Source organism: Erpetoichthys calabaricus, chromosome 2 (genome assembly GCF_900747795.2).
Source record: "Erpetoichthys calabaricus chromosome 2, fErpCal1.3, whole genome shotgun sequence".
Taxonomy (NCBI): domain Eukaryota; kingdom Metazoa; phylum Chordata; class Cladistia; order Polypteriformes; family Polypteridae; genus Erpetoichthys; species Erpetoichthys calabaricus.
Window position 1 is genome coordinate 308,005,112 of NC_041395.2, and position 15,839 is coordinate 308,020,950.

At 37.7% G+C, this 15,839-nt stretch overlaps 1 protein-coding gene across 3 annotated transcripts in view; it reads left to right on the forward strand.

The window, feature by feature from the left end:
• neurl1aa (neuralized E3 ubiquitin protein ligase 1Aa) overlaps positions 1-15,839 on the forward strand; it is a 390,689-nt gene that overhangs the window by 264,543 nt on the left and 110,307 nt on the right. For all 3 annotated transcript variants that reach the window (XM_028795861.2, XM_028795862.2, XM_051922179.1), the window contains exon 3: positions 970-1,291. In XM_028795861.2, the coding sequence (XP_028651694.1) occupies positions 970-1,291 (322 nt within the window). The remainder of the gene's footprint in view (positions 1-969; positions 1,292-15,839) is intronic.

Below are 15,839 nucleotides of genomic sequence, written 5' to 3' on the forward strand. Positions count from 1 at the left end.
CTTGTTAATATGAAGGAATTTTCCAGTCCTATACTAAATTTTCAATATGATATGTTTCTCAGGTAAGCCACCTCAGACCACTCCAAAGTGAAGTTTTGTTAGTCAGTCTCATTGCAGAGATGAATAAACACTTTACGTATACAAGGTGTATCAGTCTGTGACTGCAGACATTGCTGTTTAAAGAAGATAGGTATAAACTGTTTGTATGTACAGTATGTGAGCTTTTGTGAAAATAAAAGGAGGAAATGGGCATGATAGTGAGTGAGAGACACACTTGTGTGTCACAAGTATATGGAGAATGGGTCACCACCTAAAATGATCTAATTAAGGGTAATCCTGATTAATGACAAGGGCTAGTGGAATCTGGCATGATTTGTGCAGAGTAACACATAATTGACTAGAGCCTTAGAGATGACTAATACAGTGATGGTGAAAGATGCATATCAGGGTAAACATATTGTTTGAAATTTGATTTAGATTGGTGACCTAATAAGTTCCATTGTACTACCCTATAAACAAATAGTGGTGGCTTCTGTGGGCTAAAGAACAGAAGTACTAGACATGGGTGGATTGGAAAAAGATCAAGTCAGATTATAAGTAAGAATTTTACAGAGTTAGACACAAAATATTTATGCTTATCTAATATGCAGGAATACCTTACCTGAACTACTTTGAAAGCTTACATATTGTAATCTACTCAGTTAGCCAGTAAGTGGTGTCATTTTGCTTCACTTCTCCTTTCATCCCTAAATAACTAACACAGTACATCACTCGCATAATCTGTACCAACAAGTTGTCTTTCATCATGCTTGTGCTTTGATTTTTTTCCACTATGAGATGACACACTGGTGATTTTCTTTTAAAATGTATTTTTCCAATTGGTAAACAACTCTGTGTAAGTTGTATGTGACAAATAAAAATTGATTTTAACAGACTGGTTATATTTTTCCTCTTCATTTTTTTCCCCAGATAACAAAGAAGCAATGCTGCTGGAGTGGAGCATTACGGTTGGGGTTCACCACTAAAGACCCTTCTCGAATTAATCCTGACAGTCTCCCAAAGTATGCCTGCCCAGACTTAGTTTCCCAGAGTGGGTTCTGGGCTAAGGCTCTTCCTGAAGAGTTTGCTAATGAGAGTAACATTATTGCATTTTGGGTTGACAAGAAAGGAAGAGTTTTCTACCGAGTTAATAACTCTAACCCCATGCTTTTCTTCAGTGGGGTCAGAACATCAGAACCACTTTGGGCACTTATAGATGTGTATGGATTAACCCGAGGTGTGCAGCTTCTTGGTAAGACTGATTTTTAACATTTTTTAACATTGCAAAATTATGAACAGATTGTATGCTAAAGTACAGGATACTAAGTTATTCTTATTGGGCTGAGAAAGTAAATGCATAGAAAGAATACACTTTGTATATATGCAGAATGAACATTCAATGCATTATTTTGTGTTCATTACTGTGTTTAGATATATTGTTTTCTTGATAAGGATTCTGGTAACCATTTTGCTTTGATTTTCATTCAGCAAATAACACTGAATTTATATATATATATATATATATATATATACACTAGACAAAGAGCCCATTTCGACAACGTAAGATGAAACGAGCACGAGTTTGTGTCAGCAGTGTATGAAGAACAAATGATAAGTAACGAAGCAGTTGTATTGTAATGATTGTAGTCCGCTTTACTCATTACTGTACAGGCTTGTACTGTTAGATGATTAATTTTCCAGGCCTATAGTATAATATTGAATGATGAATGTTCTAGTACAATATGGAATAGTAATAAGTACAAGGGGGCTCCGCCCCCTGCTCGCTTCGCTCGCCTACCCCCGGCGTTTTGAACCCGTGCCCGCTGGGCAGGCACATGTGAGGATGACACACGTTTAATACAGAGCGTTCGCCCGTGTCACTCTGGGGCCCCCCACTGTTAATACGGAGCTCCGTCCGTACTATTATGCGGTGCATTGTGGACTACTGAGGACCCCGTAGTGTTTCCCGTTTCAGTTTGTATCTCGGTCAGTCGAGCTTTTGTTTTTGAAGCTTTTGAATTCCTGTCTTTATTATCTGTAACATGCTGTCCATGTGTTTGGCCCCCTCGTTTAACCTGTTTATGACGTTTTACTTTGCTTTCTACTCTGTCTTTCATTTCTGATCTCGCTTTATTCTGCTTTTGTTTCAATGACACCTGGTCCGTGGTGAATATATGTTCCCTTTTTCGAGTAATAATTTTCATTTGTTTGCGATACTGTGATGTTTATCGTACTGTTAATACTGTAATGTGATTCACCTATGCTATATAGTTTGGACGTGTGAGGATGACGTATGTTTAATACGGAGCGTTCGCCCGTGTCACTCTGGGTCTCCTCACTGTTACTACGAAGCTCTTTCAGAACTATTATGCGGTGCATTGTGGAGCACTGCGGACTCTGTAGTGCTTCCCATTTCACTTCGTATCTCGTTTAGTCGAGCTCTTTCTTTTTGGAGCAGTGCCTGCCTGGTCTGCGGCATTTCAGACGCACGTTGTAGGCGCCTGCGTTCATTAATTATATCCAGGCAGGCGCGTGTTTGTATCTCGGCGACTCGAGCTGTGTCGTGTTGAATCCGTGCCTGCTTTGCCTACGCAGTTTGAGACACGCGTTGTAGGCGTCCACGTTCATTAGATCTGTCCACGTGGGCTCGGTGTCGAAGCTGTGTTAGTTGTTGAGCTGTTTGGTTTTGGAGCCGAGACAGTTTTGCTTCCGCGGTTTCAGACGCGTGTCCATACCATCTCGGGTTTGATGTATGAACCTTTGTGGACTCCGTAGTGTGTCCCGTTTCACTCTGGGGCGGGTCGTTGGCTCCTCTTGTTTTACTATGTCTCCTCCTGCGCCTTCACCACGCATTAGTGCCACTCACAATATGGCGGCGACGCCTGCGCCTTCCGTATTATGTCGGTTTTTACCATGTTGTGTAGGCGCCTTTGCCTTTTGTACTTTACTGCGCCTTTCGACGCACGATGTAGGCGCTTGCACCTTCCGGGTCCGCCTCCGCTGTGTGGTGTGGATGTTTAACTGTTGTTGTTTCTGCCTTTATATTCTGTATCTCGGTGTGCATGTGTTTCGTGCCTAGGTTTTTTTGAAGCTGTTGCATTCCAGTTTTCATCATCTGTAACCCGCTCTCCATGTGTTCGTCCCCGTTCTTTAATCCCTTTATAAAGTTTTACTTTGTTTCCTACTCTGTGTTTTATTTCTGACCTCGCTTTATCCTGTTTGTGGCATGTCAGACGGTTCGTAGTCTCTCTCGTTTTACTCTGGGGAGGGGGGCTTTGTTCTGTAACCTGCTCTCCATGTGTTTGTCCCTGTTCTTTAACCTCTTTATGACGTTTTACTTTGTTTCCTACTCTGACGGTTCGTAGTCTCTCCCGTTTTGCTCTGGTGCGGGTTGGGGGGCTTTGTGTGGCGCCTGCGCACGTGCGTAGTCTCTCCCGTTTCACTCTGGGGGGGGCTTTGTGTGGCACTTGCGCACTATGTCTTTTGCGTCCACGGGCAGGTCCCTGCATCCATATCCGGTTTACCATTCTCGTTTAGTAATATGGATAAGCACCACAAACCTGATATAGGTGTATTGAATGAATGCATAATTGAATCAGAATGCGTAATTAGGCCTCGAGCTGTAGTCGAAATCGCCTTTCAGGCCTCTAGAGCTTTAATCGAAGTCGCCTTTCTCTTTGAATTTTTGTGGCCGTAAATCCGCCGCCTGCCGCCATGTTGGGGTTGGATGTCGGTCTTGTAAGGTTTTTCGGGCAGCTGCGCAGAAGGCGACTGCGCATTCGGCTTCGGACATGCGCAGAAGGCGACTGCGCATTCGACTTTGGACGGACGTTAGTGAGTGAGTGAGGAGGCAGGCGAATTATGTATTAAGATATATATATATATATGTACATATATATATAAATATATGTTTCTCCTACATGTTTTCATATAGACATAATTGGTCTCAATGGAATTTATTTCTGAAAGTAGCTCTATTGTTGTTAACCAAAGGATTAATTCATGACCAGAAGGCATCTATCCATGACGAAACATCAAACTCATAGTTAAACCTTTCTCTGTTGATATACAACATCTACACAGAAAGCAGATTCTGGGACAAATGATGATCCAGCAGACCTCTGCTTAAAGGATAAATGAGAAATCATAATTCCAAGTACCTGGTGGGTGACCTGAAATTCTCAGCAGAATGGATCTTATTAATTTATTTGTGAAAAATTCTTTATTTTTTAAGTAAAGTATAATACAGACGTAAGTTTTAGCATAACCCTAGGTTGTTAAATGGGACACGTCCCATATGTTACCAATTGATGCATGTATGCTGAAATGCAGCAATAAGAAAGCATTCTCGAATACAAAAATGGTGTAAAACACATGTAACTGTAACTAAATCTGCCCTCACCAAAGACATACAGTATTATGTCTTTATTACTGATATATTTTTCCATATTCATTGCAGTTGGTTACTCAGCAGTCAGTTAGGGAGTACAGTGCATTCTAGTTCATGTTATTTGATAGATAGATAGATAGATAGATAGATAGATAGATAGATAGATAGATAGATAGATAGATAGATAGATAGATAGATAGATAGATAGATAGATAGATAGATAGATACTTTATTAATCCAAAGGAGAAATTCACATATTGGTTTCTTTTTACAGTTTGTTTCACAATCTTTACTATGAACCTTTTCCCTTTTGCCAATGTTTCTTTACTCTTCATCTGTCAATATTATTCTTGACACTGCATTTAAACATCACCACTGGTAAATCTTTTCTCCAAGTCCATGAACGAATCCTCCATGATCTGATTTAGTTAGCCCTTTTTGGCCAACTCAATAAGAGGAAGTGAGAGCCTGGTGCTAGCTGCTGACAGCTTGCATCCTTTTGAAAGTACTGTTGTGCAGAATCTTCTTGTACAGAAGCTTGTCTAAAGAAATTTGCTTTGCAGTAGGAATGTGCGATATTTATCGTCTACGATAATATCTTAATTGTTGTTTTAACGATGTGCGTCCTGAATTTATCAAGTATGTCACTCAGTTTGCAAAAAACAATCAAAAACAGGCCTCTTTGTCTGTGTTATGTTACATCATTGTTGTGAGCCTTTCCCAGTGTTCATTGTGTTAACTGTAAGAGGAGGAATTATACCGGCAGAGTTTGAGCACTCTGTTATTTTCTGTTTTAACATTTCAATCTGTTAATAATAAACATTAACAGATAAAGGAGTTTGGTGTGGTTTCATTACCCCTTCATGGTGGCTCACATGAAGCGGCACATCGTGAGTCACAACGCAAAGGCTTCAGAAGTTAACCGTATTCAAAGCCAGAGCAGAGCAGTACAATGCATGCAGTAAACACCAGTTAAAATAGGATAACTTAAAGTCACATGCAATTGCATTTGCTTTCTTTCCACCCTCATTTTCGTGTTGAGATCAACCTGCCTTGTTTCCAGTAATTGTGAGACAAATGTAAATGAACGTAGTTGAAACGGCTGCAGGTAATAAACTGAGATCGAGATTTAGAATCACACTATACAGAGCTGGCATGTCAAAAACTGTTGTTCCTCTGTAAAATACAATTTAAGTAAAATTCATCTAGTATGAAGCCTCGTACGTGTCACACACACACACAAAAAAAAATTGTTTGGACGGATTATTTTTAATTCTGTAAGAAATATATGCATACAACCTCGGATAAGCAGGAGACAATGGATGGATGGATGGATGGATGGGTGTGTTTTATTTTGCAAACAGTCTTGGTTGGGTGGTCCTTGATTCCAAAGGACATTTTTTTTCTTTCGTTATTTAAAACACTCTCCACAGATCCCTGCCTCCTCACCCTTCTCCATCCTGTCCCTATGGCTACAAAGGTTGGAGCAGGTGATGACACAAGGGAGGGAGCAAAAAAGAAAAAAAAAAGTCTTTTATCAGCTATTTCAAAAAAACACAGGAATTCAGAGTTTCTGCACACTGCCATTGAAAAAGAGATCAAGAGCTACTTGATGATACCTGAGGTAGATAGTCATGTAAATCCACTTGAGTGTTAGAAAACACATGAAGTACATTTCCCCAAATTGGGGAAATGTACAAAAAAGTACCTGTGTATCCTCAAGCAGCCCTTCTGAGAGGGCTGTCAGCACAGAGGAAATGTAACATGTAACCGGGCTGCTCTAAAGCCAGATGCTGAGGACATAGTGGTGTTTCTGTCACACAGTAGAATTTTCCTCAGTAGAATTTTACAATTGTCTTATTTTTTTCTGATATCTTTGTGCAATATTGGAGAGAACCTGAAGTTAGTAATTTGTTTAAAAATGTTATAGGTTTGCTTTTTTTTTGTATCTTTGTGCAGTATATGACAGAACTTGTTTACAAATACTATAGTTTTTTTTGCAGGGCAGCATTTGACAGAACTTTAACATACTGTAAAATAATGTAAAAATCCAGATTTTTGTACTTGCTTGTATGCTGCACAATTCATCTTACAGCAGAGCAGTTTATGTTTATCCAAACTGAAATGTTCATGCCCTGTATTTCAATTATTGATTTGTATTTTATTCTCTTTGGATTCATATATTGTTTACATTAAGGGTAAGTGTATAAGTGTTTAAAAAGCTCTATTTATAGTAGTATTGTTGGTCTTTTGTGTAAATCCTGTAGGCCTCTTTGAAATGGTTTACTTATACTTCTACTGTTTGATCTCAGTAATACTTTAACTGGTGATTTTAATTTTTCTGTGTTGTTTTACTTCACTTTTAAATAAAGATATAAGACCCGCTTTCCTTAACTGTTGCTTCCATTAATCTCATTAATAAGCTACAATTAATATACTATTAACAAGACGAAGCTTGATCAATAAGGATTTTACAAACACGTTTTTAAAGGATGCAAAATATGAAAGTCCCAGAAAATATGAAGAATTTTTTTTGACAATATTACACACCCTTACTTTGATGTAAGGTTTGTATTGGCATCATTTTGATTTTCATTTTTGCTTTATACATTTTGGTTTTTAATTTTTGAGACTTATTACATTTTGCTAATCATGTAATGCTATTTGAAAGTCCACATGTGCTGTATAGGCTATGCCTGAGAGCATGGTGATTAAGAAGTTGGAGTATAAAATACATGGCTATAGGTTCAGTCTTCACTCCTGGCAGTGTTTTCTTATGAATATCACTTCAGCTGCCTGTTGTGGCCATATAGTGGCACTACGGTTATTATAAGGTGTTGGAGGATGATTATCCATATCAAAAATGTAACTTGACATTTTAAAATTGCAAATAGATAAGCTCAAGCAGACTTGGTTGTATAGTAAAAATGTTTTAAACACAATTAAAATTATTTAAAACATGATGTAAATTATTTGATTGTGTTACAGACAACCTGTTCTTTATTCTTGTCTGTTTTATTTTATTTTCTGTACATCCATATGAAATATTGCCTTTATGTATGATGTTACAATGGAACCAAAAGATTATGGAAGCAGAATGTGGGCAGCATTTTGCATGCTTAACTGCTAATATGAGCCAAACGCTCACAATAACAAATTAGATACATTTTTAACATTGAATTGAAAGGTTTCACATTGTCATTGAGTAATACAGAAATAAGAAAATACCAAGAAATTACCACTGCCTTACATATTTCATTTTCAGTCTATACATCCAACCGATACTGTGTATGAACATACAGATACATTTCATATGTGCTATTAAGCACAAAAAAATGTTTGTTTGGTTTACCTGCATATCCTCCTGAGGCTTTCAATCCAAAAATTATTTTTTCACCTATTTATTACTGTGCACTTGGATGTGTATTTTTTTCTATGAAAAAGATGACTATTATTGGTTTCTGAAATAATCAAGGCTATTAACGCTTTGTAAGCAAACAATCAAGCAAACTGAATTTTTATCACATTTAAAAACAACATTGTGTTGGCCAAAGTGATGTAAACACTAGCAATAAAAAGAGGGAGAAAAGACTCACAAGTCTTATGTTCATCAGCTTGTGGCGGACGGCTGGGGGCTGTGCCCAGCCGGGACACCCAGAAGGGCTGAGAGAGGGACTATGCCTCCCCTGGACCACGAGTGGGCAGCCACCCTGGTTTGTATGGCAGCCACGGGAATGGAGCATGGAAGCTCAACCCTATAGGGGCCTGTGGCCACTGACAGGGGACACCCAGACGAGTAAGGAGCTCTGGACGTCAGTATTTCCACCACACCCGGAGGTGCTGGTGGAAGAAATACCAGGGACACCCGGAGTGCTTCTGGGTGCTCATGCAGCACTTCTGCTACACCAAGAGCACGTCCGGGTGGGAATAAAAGGGCCCGCCTCCCTCCAGTCGTCAGCCGGAGTCAGGTGGAAGTGGACGAAGCATGGAAGAGAGGAGTGGAGGTGGTGAAGGAAGGCTGGACATTGGAGATGCCCGGACTAGGGTGATTGGTGAAGGAACACTGGGTTGTGTGTGGATCTTTATTTTTTTATAAATAGTGTGTAAATAAATGTATGTGCTTGAACCATTGGTGTCTGCCAGTCTGTGCCAGGGCTGGTCTTCCACAAGCTCAAAGGTATTAAAATATAAACCAATAGAGCAAGTACATGAATATAAATCTGGACGGTCCCAAAAGCTAATGGGAAAAAGTGTGTTATAAGTCTGGATTTAATGATAGCAGTGGAAGAAACAGCCCTAACATTGATGGGGTGGAGTGTTTCACAATCTCAGAGGAGCAAATGTGAAAGGACAGTCACCTTTTAACTGGGATCAAAGCAAATCTGGAAAAAAGCTGATGTAAAGATCTTAGCATATTTATCATTGATTGGGACAAAGTAAATAATAAAAAAACACTGAACAAAGTAATTTTACATCTGTTGAAGTTAAAAAGTAATGCTTTAAAATTGAATCCAAAGATTAACTGGAAGCCAATGGAGCAATGCTAAAACTAGAGCAATGGGATCATTGATCTTAGTATCAGTTAATAGTCAGACTGCAACATTTTGTTCCAACTGCAAGCATGACAAAGAAGACAAACATTTGCAATAATCTCAAGGGGATGAGATAATTGCATGGATCACTTTCTTAAGGCCATGCATGTAATGATAAAAATCTTAGGGCCGGTTTATACTTCATGCTCAGAATGTGTACGCGCATGCATCATGGCTGTCATGCATTCCCAGTGTTCATTTGACGCATCCTCTGAGCACGTTCTCAGAAATTAACGCAACGTGTGCATGACTGGCAGTACCAGTCGCAGTGTCACAGTGTCACGTCAAGTCAAAATGTGACATCAGAGTCTCTGTTTACTATCGACATGTGAAAGAAAACTACTTTGCATATCCTAAAGGATCGATGCTCGTCCCTCAATGTTTGATGAACGGTTCAATGTGGTGAGGCCAAATGCCAACATACAAATGCATTTGTATACATGTTAAAAAGATCTCACATACCATCACAGTGAAAAGGTTTATTTTGTGATTATAGTGGAAATTTCAGCTTTAATCTCGAAATTTCCAATTTAATCTCGTAGTTTATTTTATCATTAAAGTAGACCATCATCTTAAAACTGACCCAGTTGTTAATCGTTGGGGCTTCCTCCTGAACTGACAGCAAAGCAGCAATAGCCACACAGAACACATTAAATTTATGATATTCCAGCCCTCTGCACATTTTGAATCCTTAGATTTATAATTGATAATCACCTTCATGATGAAATGTGTTGAAGCATGTATGTTACATTTTACAGATAAGTCATTAACTTCACTTAAACAGTGAATACTGTTAATCATTACTCATGTGTGGGCAGCACAGTTGCGAAGCAGTAGCATGGCTGCCTCGCAGGGAGTCACATCCGTGGTGTTCCCTGTCTGGAAATTGCATGTTTTCATAGTGGGTTTCCACAGTGTGCTCCAGTTTCGTTCCAAAGACATGAAGGTATAGGGATTTAGTGATGCTAAAATGACGCTAGTGTGTGTGTGTGTGCTTGTATTCACCTTGCAATGAGCTGAGGCCCGTCCAGGGATTGTTTCTGCCTCGTGCTTGGGGCTTTCTGGAATGGGCGAATCCTTGGATTGATAGATGTAATCATTAAACATAATGGATGTTTCAGGCAGTTTACAACACAGGGAAGCCTAACGCTTTCTCACTGTGATGATATCTTGCACTGCCACCTGGTGGAATCTTCCAGATTTACTTAAAGTATGAATGCAAGTATAAATAGTACATCATTTGCGTAGCAGTAGCGTCTGCTGGAGCATGCATTGCGTCTCGTGAAGTATAAACCCAGCCTTAGAGTTGAAAGAAGCTATCCTTGATGACCAAATTGATTTTTTTGTTAAGTGCCAGGTCAGGATTGAAAATCACACCCAGATTTTACACATGGGATTGCATCTTTTGTGACAGTTGCTATAGGTTTTCAGCGAGCCTGGCAATACTTTTAATGGAAGAAAACAAGATAACCTTAGATCTACTTTTGTTAAGTTTGAGGAAATTATTTCCCATCCAATCAGTCAATAAGGGTCTTCAAAGAAAAGGTATTAGAAGTTTTCAAAGAAAAATAAAGCTGAATCTTATTAGAATAAAAGTGAAATGAAAAATATTTTCAAACAATCCGTCTCAAAAAAGAACATGCACTAAAATAGACCCCTTAAGGGACTTCACAGGAGACAGCTGCTGCAGAAGAAGAGAATTCATTTGTTATACTGACAGAAAAGGTTTGTTAATGTAAGAAACAAACCGTTCCGGCATTGTTCCCCAAATTCCAACTTAGTGTTCAAGGTGCTCAGTGAGTACATTATAGTAAAATGGTGCAATCAACCGAATCAGCAGCAAGTAACAAGTCATTGATGAGATTCAGAAGAGTACTATGAAGAATTGTGAAGCCACACTTAAATGACTCCAGAAAGACAGAAGCTGAAATAAGTCAACCTTTTTCGTTATTTTAGGGGGAAATGACTATGCAGTAATTACTAAGAGGACAGGAGTCCAGTCCATATTTTTTAAAGCAGTGACCAGACCATTGCATTCTTAAATGATGCTGGTACAATACCAGTGGCACGGGTCCAGTCCATATTTTTTAAGCAGTAACCAGACCACTGCATTCTTAAGGATGCTGGTACAATACCAGTGGCAGGACACATGTTAATAATGAGATGAAAACTAGGTCTAATAAAATCAAGTCTTTTTAAAGAGATGAGTTTGATTTACATTTGTCAACAGGCAGTGAAGGAGTGTAGACTTCATACTATTGTAGGTGTGGGTTTTACAAGGGAAAAAAGACAAAAAGAATCAGTCTGACTAAAAACAGGCCGAGAGGTCTATTTACAAGAAAGGAATTGAAACTGATGGTGAGGTAGAAGATTTAATTATACTAATGAAATTTTAAGAACTCATCATACATTTCAGTGCCTACAGCAAAGAGTAGAGTGGAGAAAAGGTTAAGTACAGAATGTATTGTTTTGAACAAAACTTTAGATTTCTGATAATTTTTAGAAGTAATGTCAAAACAGTATTTACCCTAGCTGATTTAACAGACTGCTGGAATTCTGCCAGACAAGTTTCCATGGTGTCATTGATACAATGGCATAGAAACGTTTAGGTCCCCTTGCTTAAAATATCTGTTACTGTGAATAGTTAAGTGAGTAGAAGATGAACTGATAACCAAAAGGCATAAAGTTAAAGGTGTCACATTTCTTTTCAGTATTTTATGTAAGATTAGTTAATTTTTTTGTTTTCCACAATTATACAATGAAAAAGGGAAAGGAGTACCATGCAAAAGTTTGGGCACCCCAAGATATTTAAGGTCTCAGACCTTAATTAGCTCGTTAGGGCTATGGCATGTTCACAGTCCTCGTTAGGAAATCCTCTGACTCATCAAACCTGGTCTCAACAAACAGCAGCCATGGGCTCCTCTAAGCAACTGTGTAGCACTCTGAAAAGTAAAATAATTGATACTCACAATGCAGGAGAAGGCTACAAGAAGATAGCAGAGCATTTTCATGTAGCTGTTTTCTCCAACTATGAATTATGGCGGTGGATCAATCAGGCTTTGGGCTTGGGTGTTTAGTGCTGAATACAAGTGCAGTTTGCCTAGGATGCCATTGTTTGCAAGTTTCCCTCATTTGGAGGATTGTTGAACATTCTAATTGAAAATTCAGGCATTCACTTATTGCATTTTTTTGGTTTCCATATTTTACCAGCAATATTTACATTATAAGAATACTGGTCTTAAACTATTCCTGCATAAACTCTGCTTCTGCATATCTATTAAAATCATTTGTTTTAATAAATTATAGATTGTTTTGAATTATTAAAATGTAAACTGCTTTACAAAACATTTCAAAGTAAAGCTATCTCTATTTTGACAAATTACTCTAACTATGGTTGCAATTGTCGTTGGTCCAACACAAGTTACATTTTCTAATATTTACATTATAAAATTTAGTAAGAAAAATATACCAATGCATAACTCACAATGTTGATAGTTTAAGTGGAGATTATAAGACTGTCTAGTTTTATTTTAGTATACTGTCTGCCTTGAAGAACAATTAATTAAAAAAATAAAAATGGTTTTCTTGACTTTCTGTGAGCATAAGGTGGTAAAAATGCATTGGGAATTTTATATATATATATATATATATATATATATATATATATATATATATATATATATATATATATATATATATAATAATAATAATAATAATAATAATAATAATACATTTTATTTATATAGCGCCTTTCCCATGCTCAAGGCACTTACAGAATATAATAAAGAACGGCACAATATACAGTATATAGCATTGTACAAACCAGATAAATAAATAAAGAAGATTAAGACAGTAAATTCTGAAAAAAAAAACAGACAACATAATTGATGGTCTAGCACACACATACAGGTTACATTGGCATCTTGACAGAGAAGTAAACTGAGAGAAGGGTAATAAAGTCAAGTAGAGCTAAAAGCCTTCCTGAACAGATGAGTTTTGAGTTGTTTTTTAAAAGAATTCATGGAGTCAGCTGACCTGATTAATTTTGGTAGGTCATTCCAGAGTCTGGGCGCTATACAGCTGAAGGCCCTGTCACCCATAGAGTGTAGATTAGTGAGGGGCACAACAAGATTACCAGAATCAGAGGACCTTAGTGGGCGGGCAGGCACATAGTGATGGAGGAGGTCACTGATGTAGTTTGGCGCGAGGTTATTTAAAGCTTTGTAGGTTATTAGTAGGATTTTATATTCGATTCTGTAGGACACAGGGAGCCAGTGAAGACGGAGCAGGATGGGTGTGATGTTCTCGCTGCTGCTGGTTCGAGTAAGGACTCTTGCAGCTGAGTTTTGAATAAGCTGGAGCTGTGATATAAGATTAGAAGGGGCACCTGCCAGTAGGGAATTACAATAATCGATGCGGGATGTGATAAAAGCATGGACAAGTTTCTCAGCATTAGAGAAGGAGAGGAAGGAGCGAACACGGGATATGTTACGGAGGTGAAAGTAAGAAACAGTTCACAAGTAAAAATATAATTTACAAAATCATATGACAGCACTAAATATGAAGCAATGTAAATTAATGAGATTGTGAGCACATGTTAGGTCACTTTGAAGAACCTAAACAAGAGATAAAAAGGGATACTGTTACAAGCAACAATAAGCCCACATGACAAAAAGTAGAAATTTCACTCAGAAGCTTATAACACCAGCTCACGTCACTTTTTTTAACTTTTCATTCTTTTTTCTTTTGTCTCACTGTTTCAAGTTTTATTTTATATTCTCTTTGAGATGCAAAACTTAACCTGATGCATGAGCTTATTTGATTTTTCTGGACTAGCAGCTATATTGTTATCTCATCATGTAAATATAAAGTACAATGACAGTTTGTCTGGATTTTTTTCATTATATTATCATTTTTCAGATCTGCAAATGTCCAGTTTTTTCAGCATATATAGATAACATGATTTCTACATGATTATTCAGATTTTATTAAAATTTTAAGATAAAACAAACAACAAAAATATAAAAACATTTCTTAAAAGTACTTGATATTTTGAAAACATAGGAGTGTTGTTGGGGTTTTTTGGATGGCAAAAGGATGCCAGGGACAGAAATGGCTGCAGAATAGCACTGGAGGGGCAGAGTGATATGCTGTAAAGATCCTTTCTACATGCCATTGAAGACAGATATCACCGGGAGGTAATAGAGTCCTTCATTATTTGGTGTGGTCTATCACAGAAAATACCACTCACTGACAGGAATCTTACAATATTCTCCCTTTGATGGGAGAAGACCACGGAGGACTATATAATATAGTATATATGGGTTTAATGGACCAATACGTGGGTGCCCATGGGTCTTGCTTAACATAGTTGGAGCCCTGGTACATTCAACAAAGAGCAGAAAACCACAAGGCTGCCTTTCAGGCTTTTGTTTATGTAAATAATATAAAGGAGTATTAACAATCCAAATGTTAGCAACAGCACAGAACACAAATAAAAATGAAGAATGAGTAGACTTAGTAATGATAATCACATGAAAATTGCATCATTTTTAGAAGGTAATATGAACAGGCTCAACAGCATCTTTAAAAAGTATATACTGTGCTACAGTATTAGGTGTTGTTTGAAGTCTCTTGAGGCTGTTGGGCATTCTCTAGTAATGGTAGTTCATTAACATTAAGTTTAAGGACTATAAAGCTAAGAGTCCCCCTGCAGTGATTATATTTGTTAAAGAAAGGTAGGTCTTTACCTTGAGAAGGGAGGTCTGTACTGAATGTTGACCAGGGACTTGATCAGCCATGCATACATTTTAGAGGAGAAAGTTACATTGGATATATCAATTTGCTGATTGTAGAGAGAATCAGCATTGATTTCTAGAACCTCATGTTGAACTTATCCAGACTCAGAAAATTCTTTTCTGTTGTTTTGCTTTTGAACTTGACTTTTTTGGCTGGTAGACCGCACAACTTCAGTAACAGAATATAATGAAGACCTCCGTTAGCTGCATAATGTGAACCCATAGATGGACATACAGTACATTTTGGTTTAGTTTTAATAGTCCTCCAGTAACTTTTATCTACTGAGTTTGAAGGCAATATTCCAAAACAAGAGTAAAATAAAGAAGAGAAAAGTGAAAAGAATCTTTAAACCATTATGTACTGTATATTGTGAAACACCATGAGAATATTATTCTGATCAGTATCTCTGTTAGATAAACCACTGATAAAGTACTTACTCGTCCTACGCATTCCTGCTTTGATGTTCAGTTTCAGAAGGGGAAAAGAAAACCAATTTGAAGAAGATTCAAAAAGGTCTAGGTGATGCTAAGAAAGTTGATACTAGGAAATGTGATGACATTCTAAGGCAATTTACTGATTTCATTGACAGCATCTTAACAGAGTCACACTCTGAATTTAACAATGTTTAGTTAAGAAACGGAGTCTATGCACTTTTACATGATTGAATAGCCAGTAATGTCACCTGTTTTGATATGTGACCATTATGGCATGTTTTTCTTTATTGCTTCACTCACATGACTAAGCAAGTATGGAAGAAGACATTTCTGTTAATACAGAGGTAGAGGCTGAGGACTTGCATGGCAAGTGCATTATTCTTAGATCAAATTCACTCAGTCATTAGGGTGCTAAATGTGGAAATCACCATTTAACTCCAGTATTTTACCTCTGGAACAAGGCAGTGCTACTTGGTCCAAATAGAAGAGGAGAAAATTAAAAACAATTAGTCTCAAAGATGCAATGAATCAGAAGTGAAGGCATAATTGATGGGGCCTCTTACATTGGTAAACAAAGTCTAACAG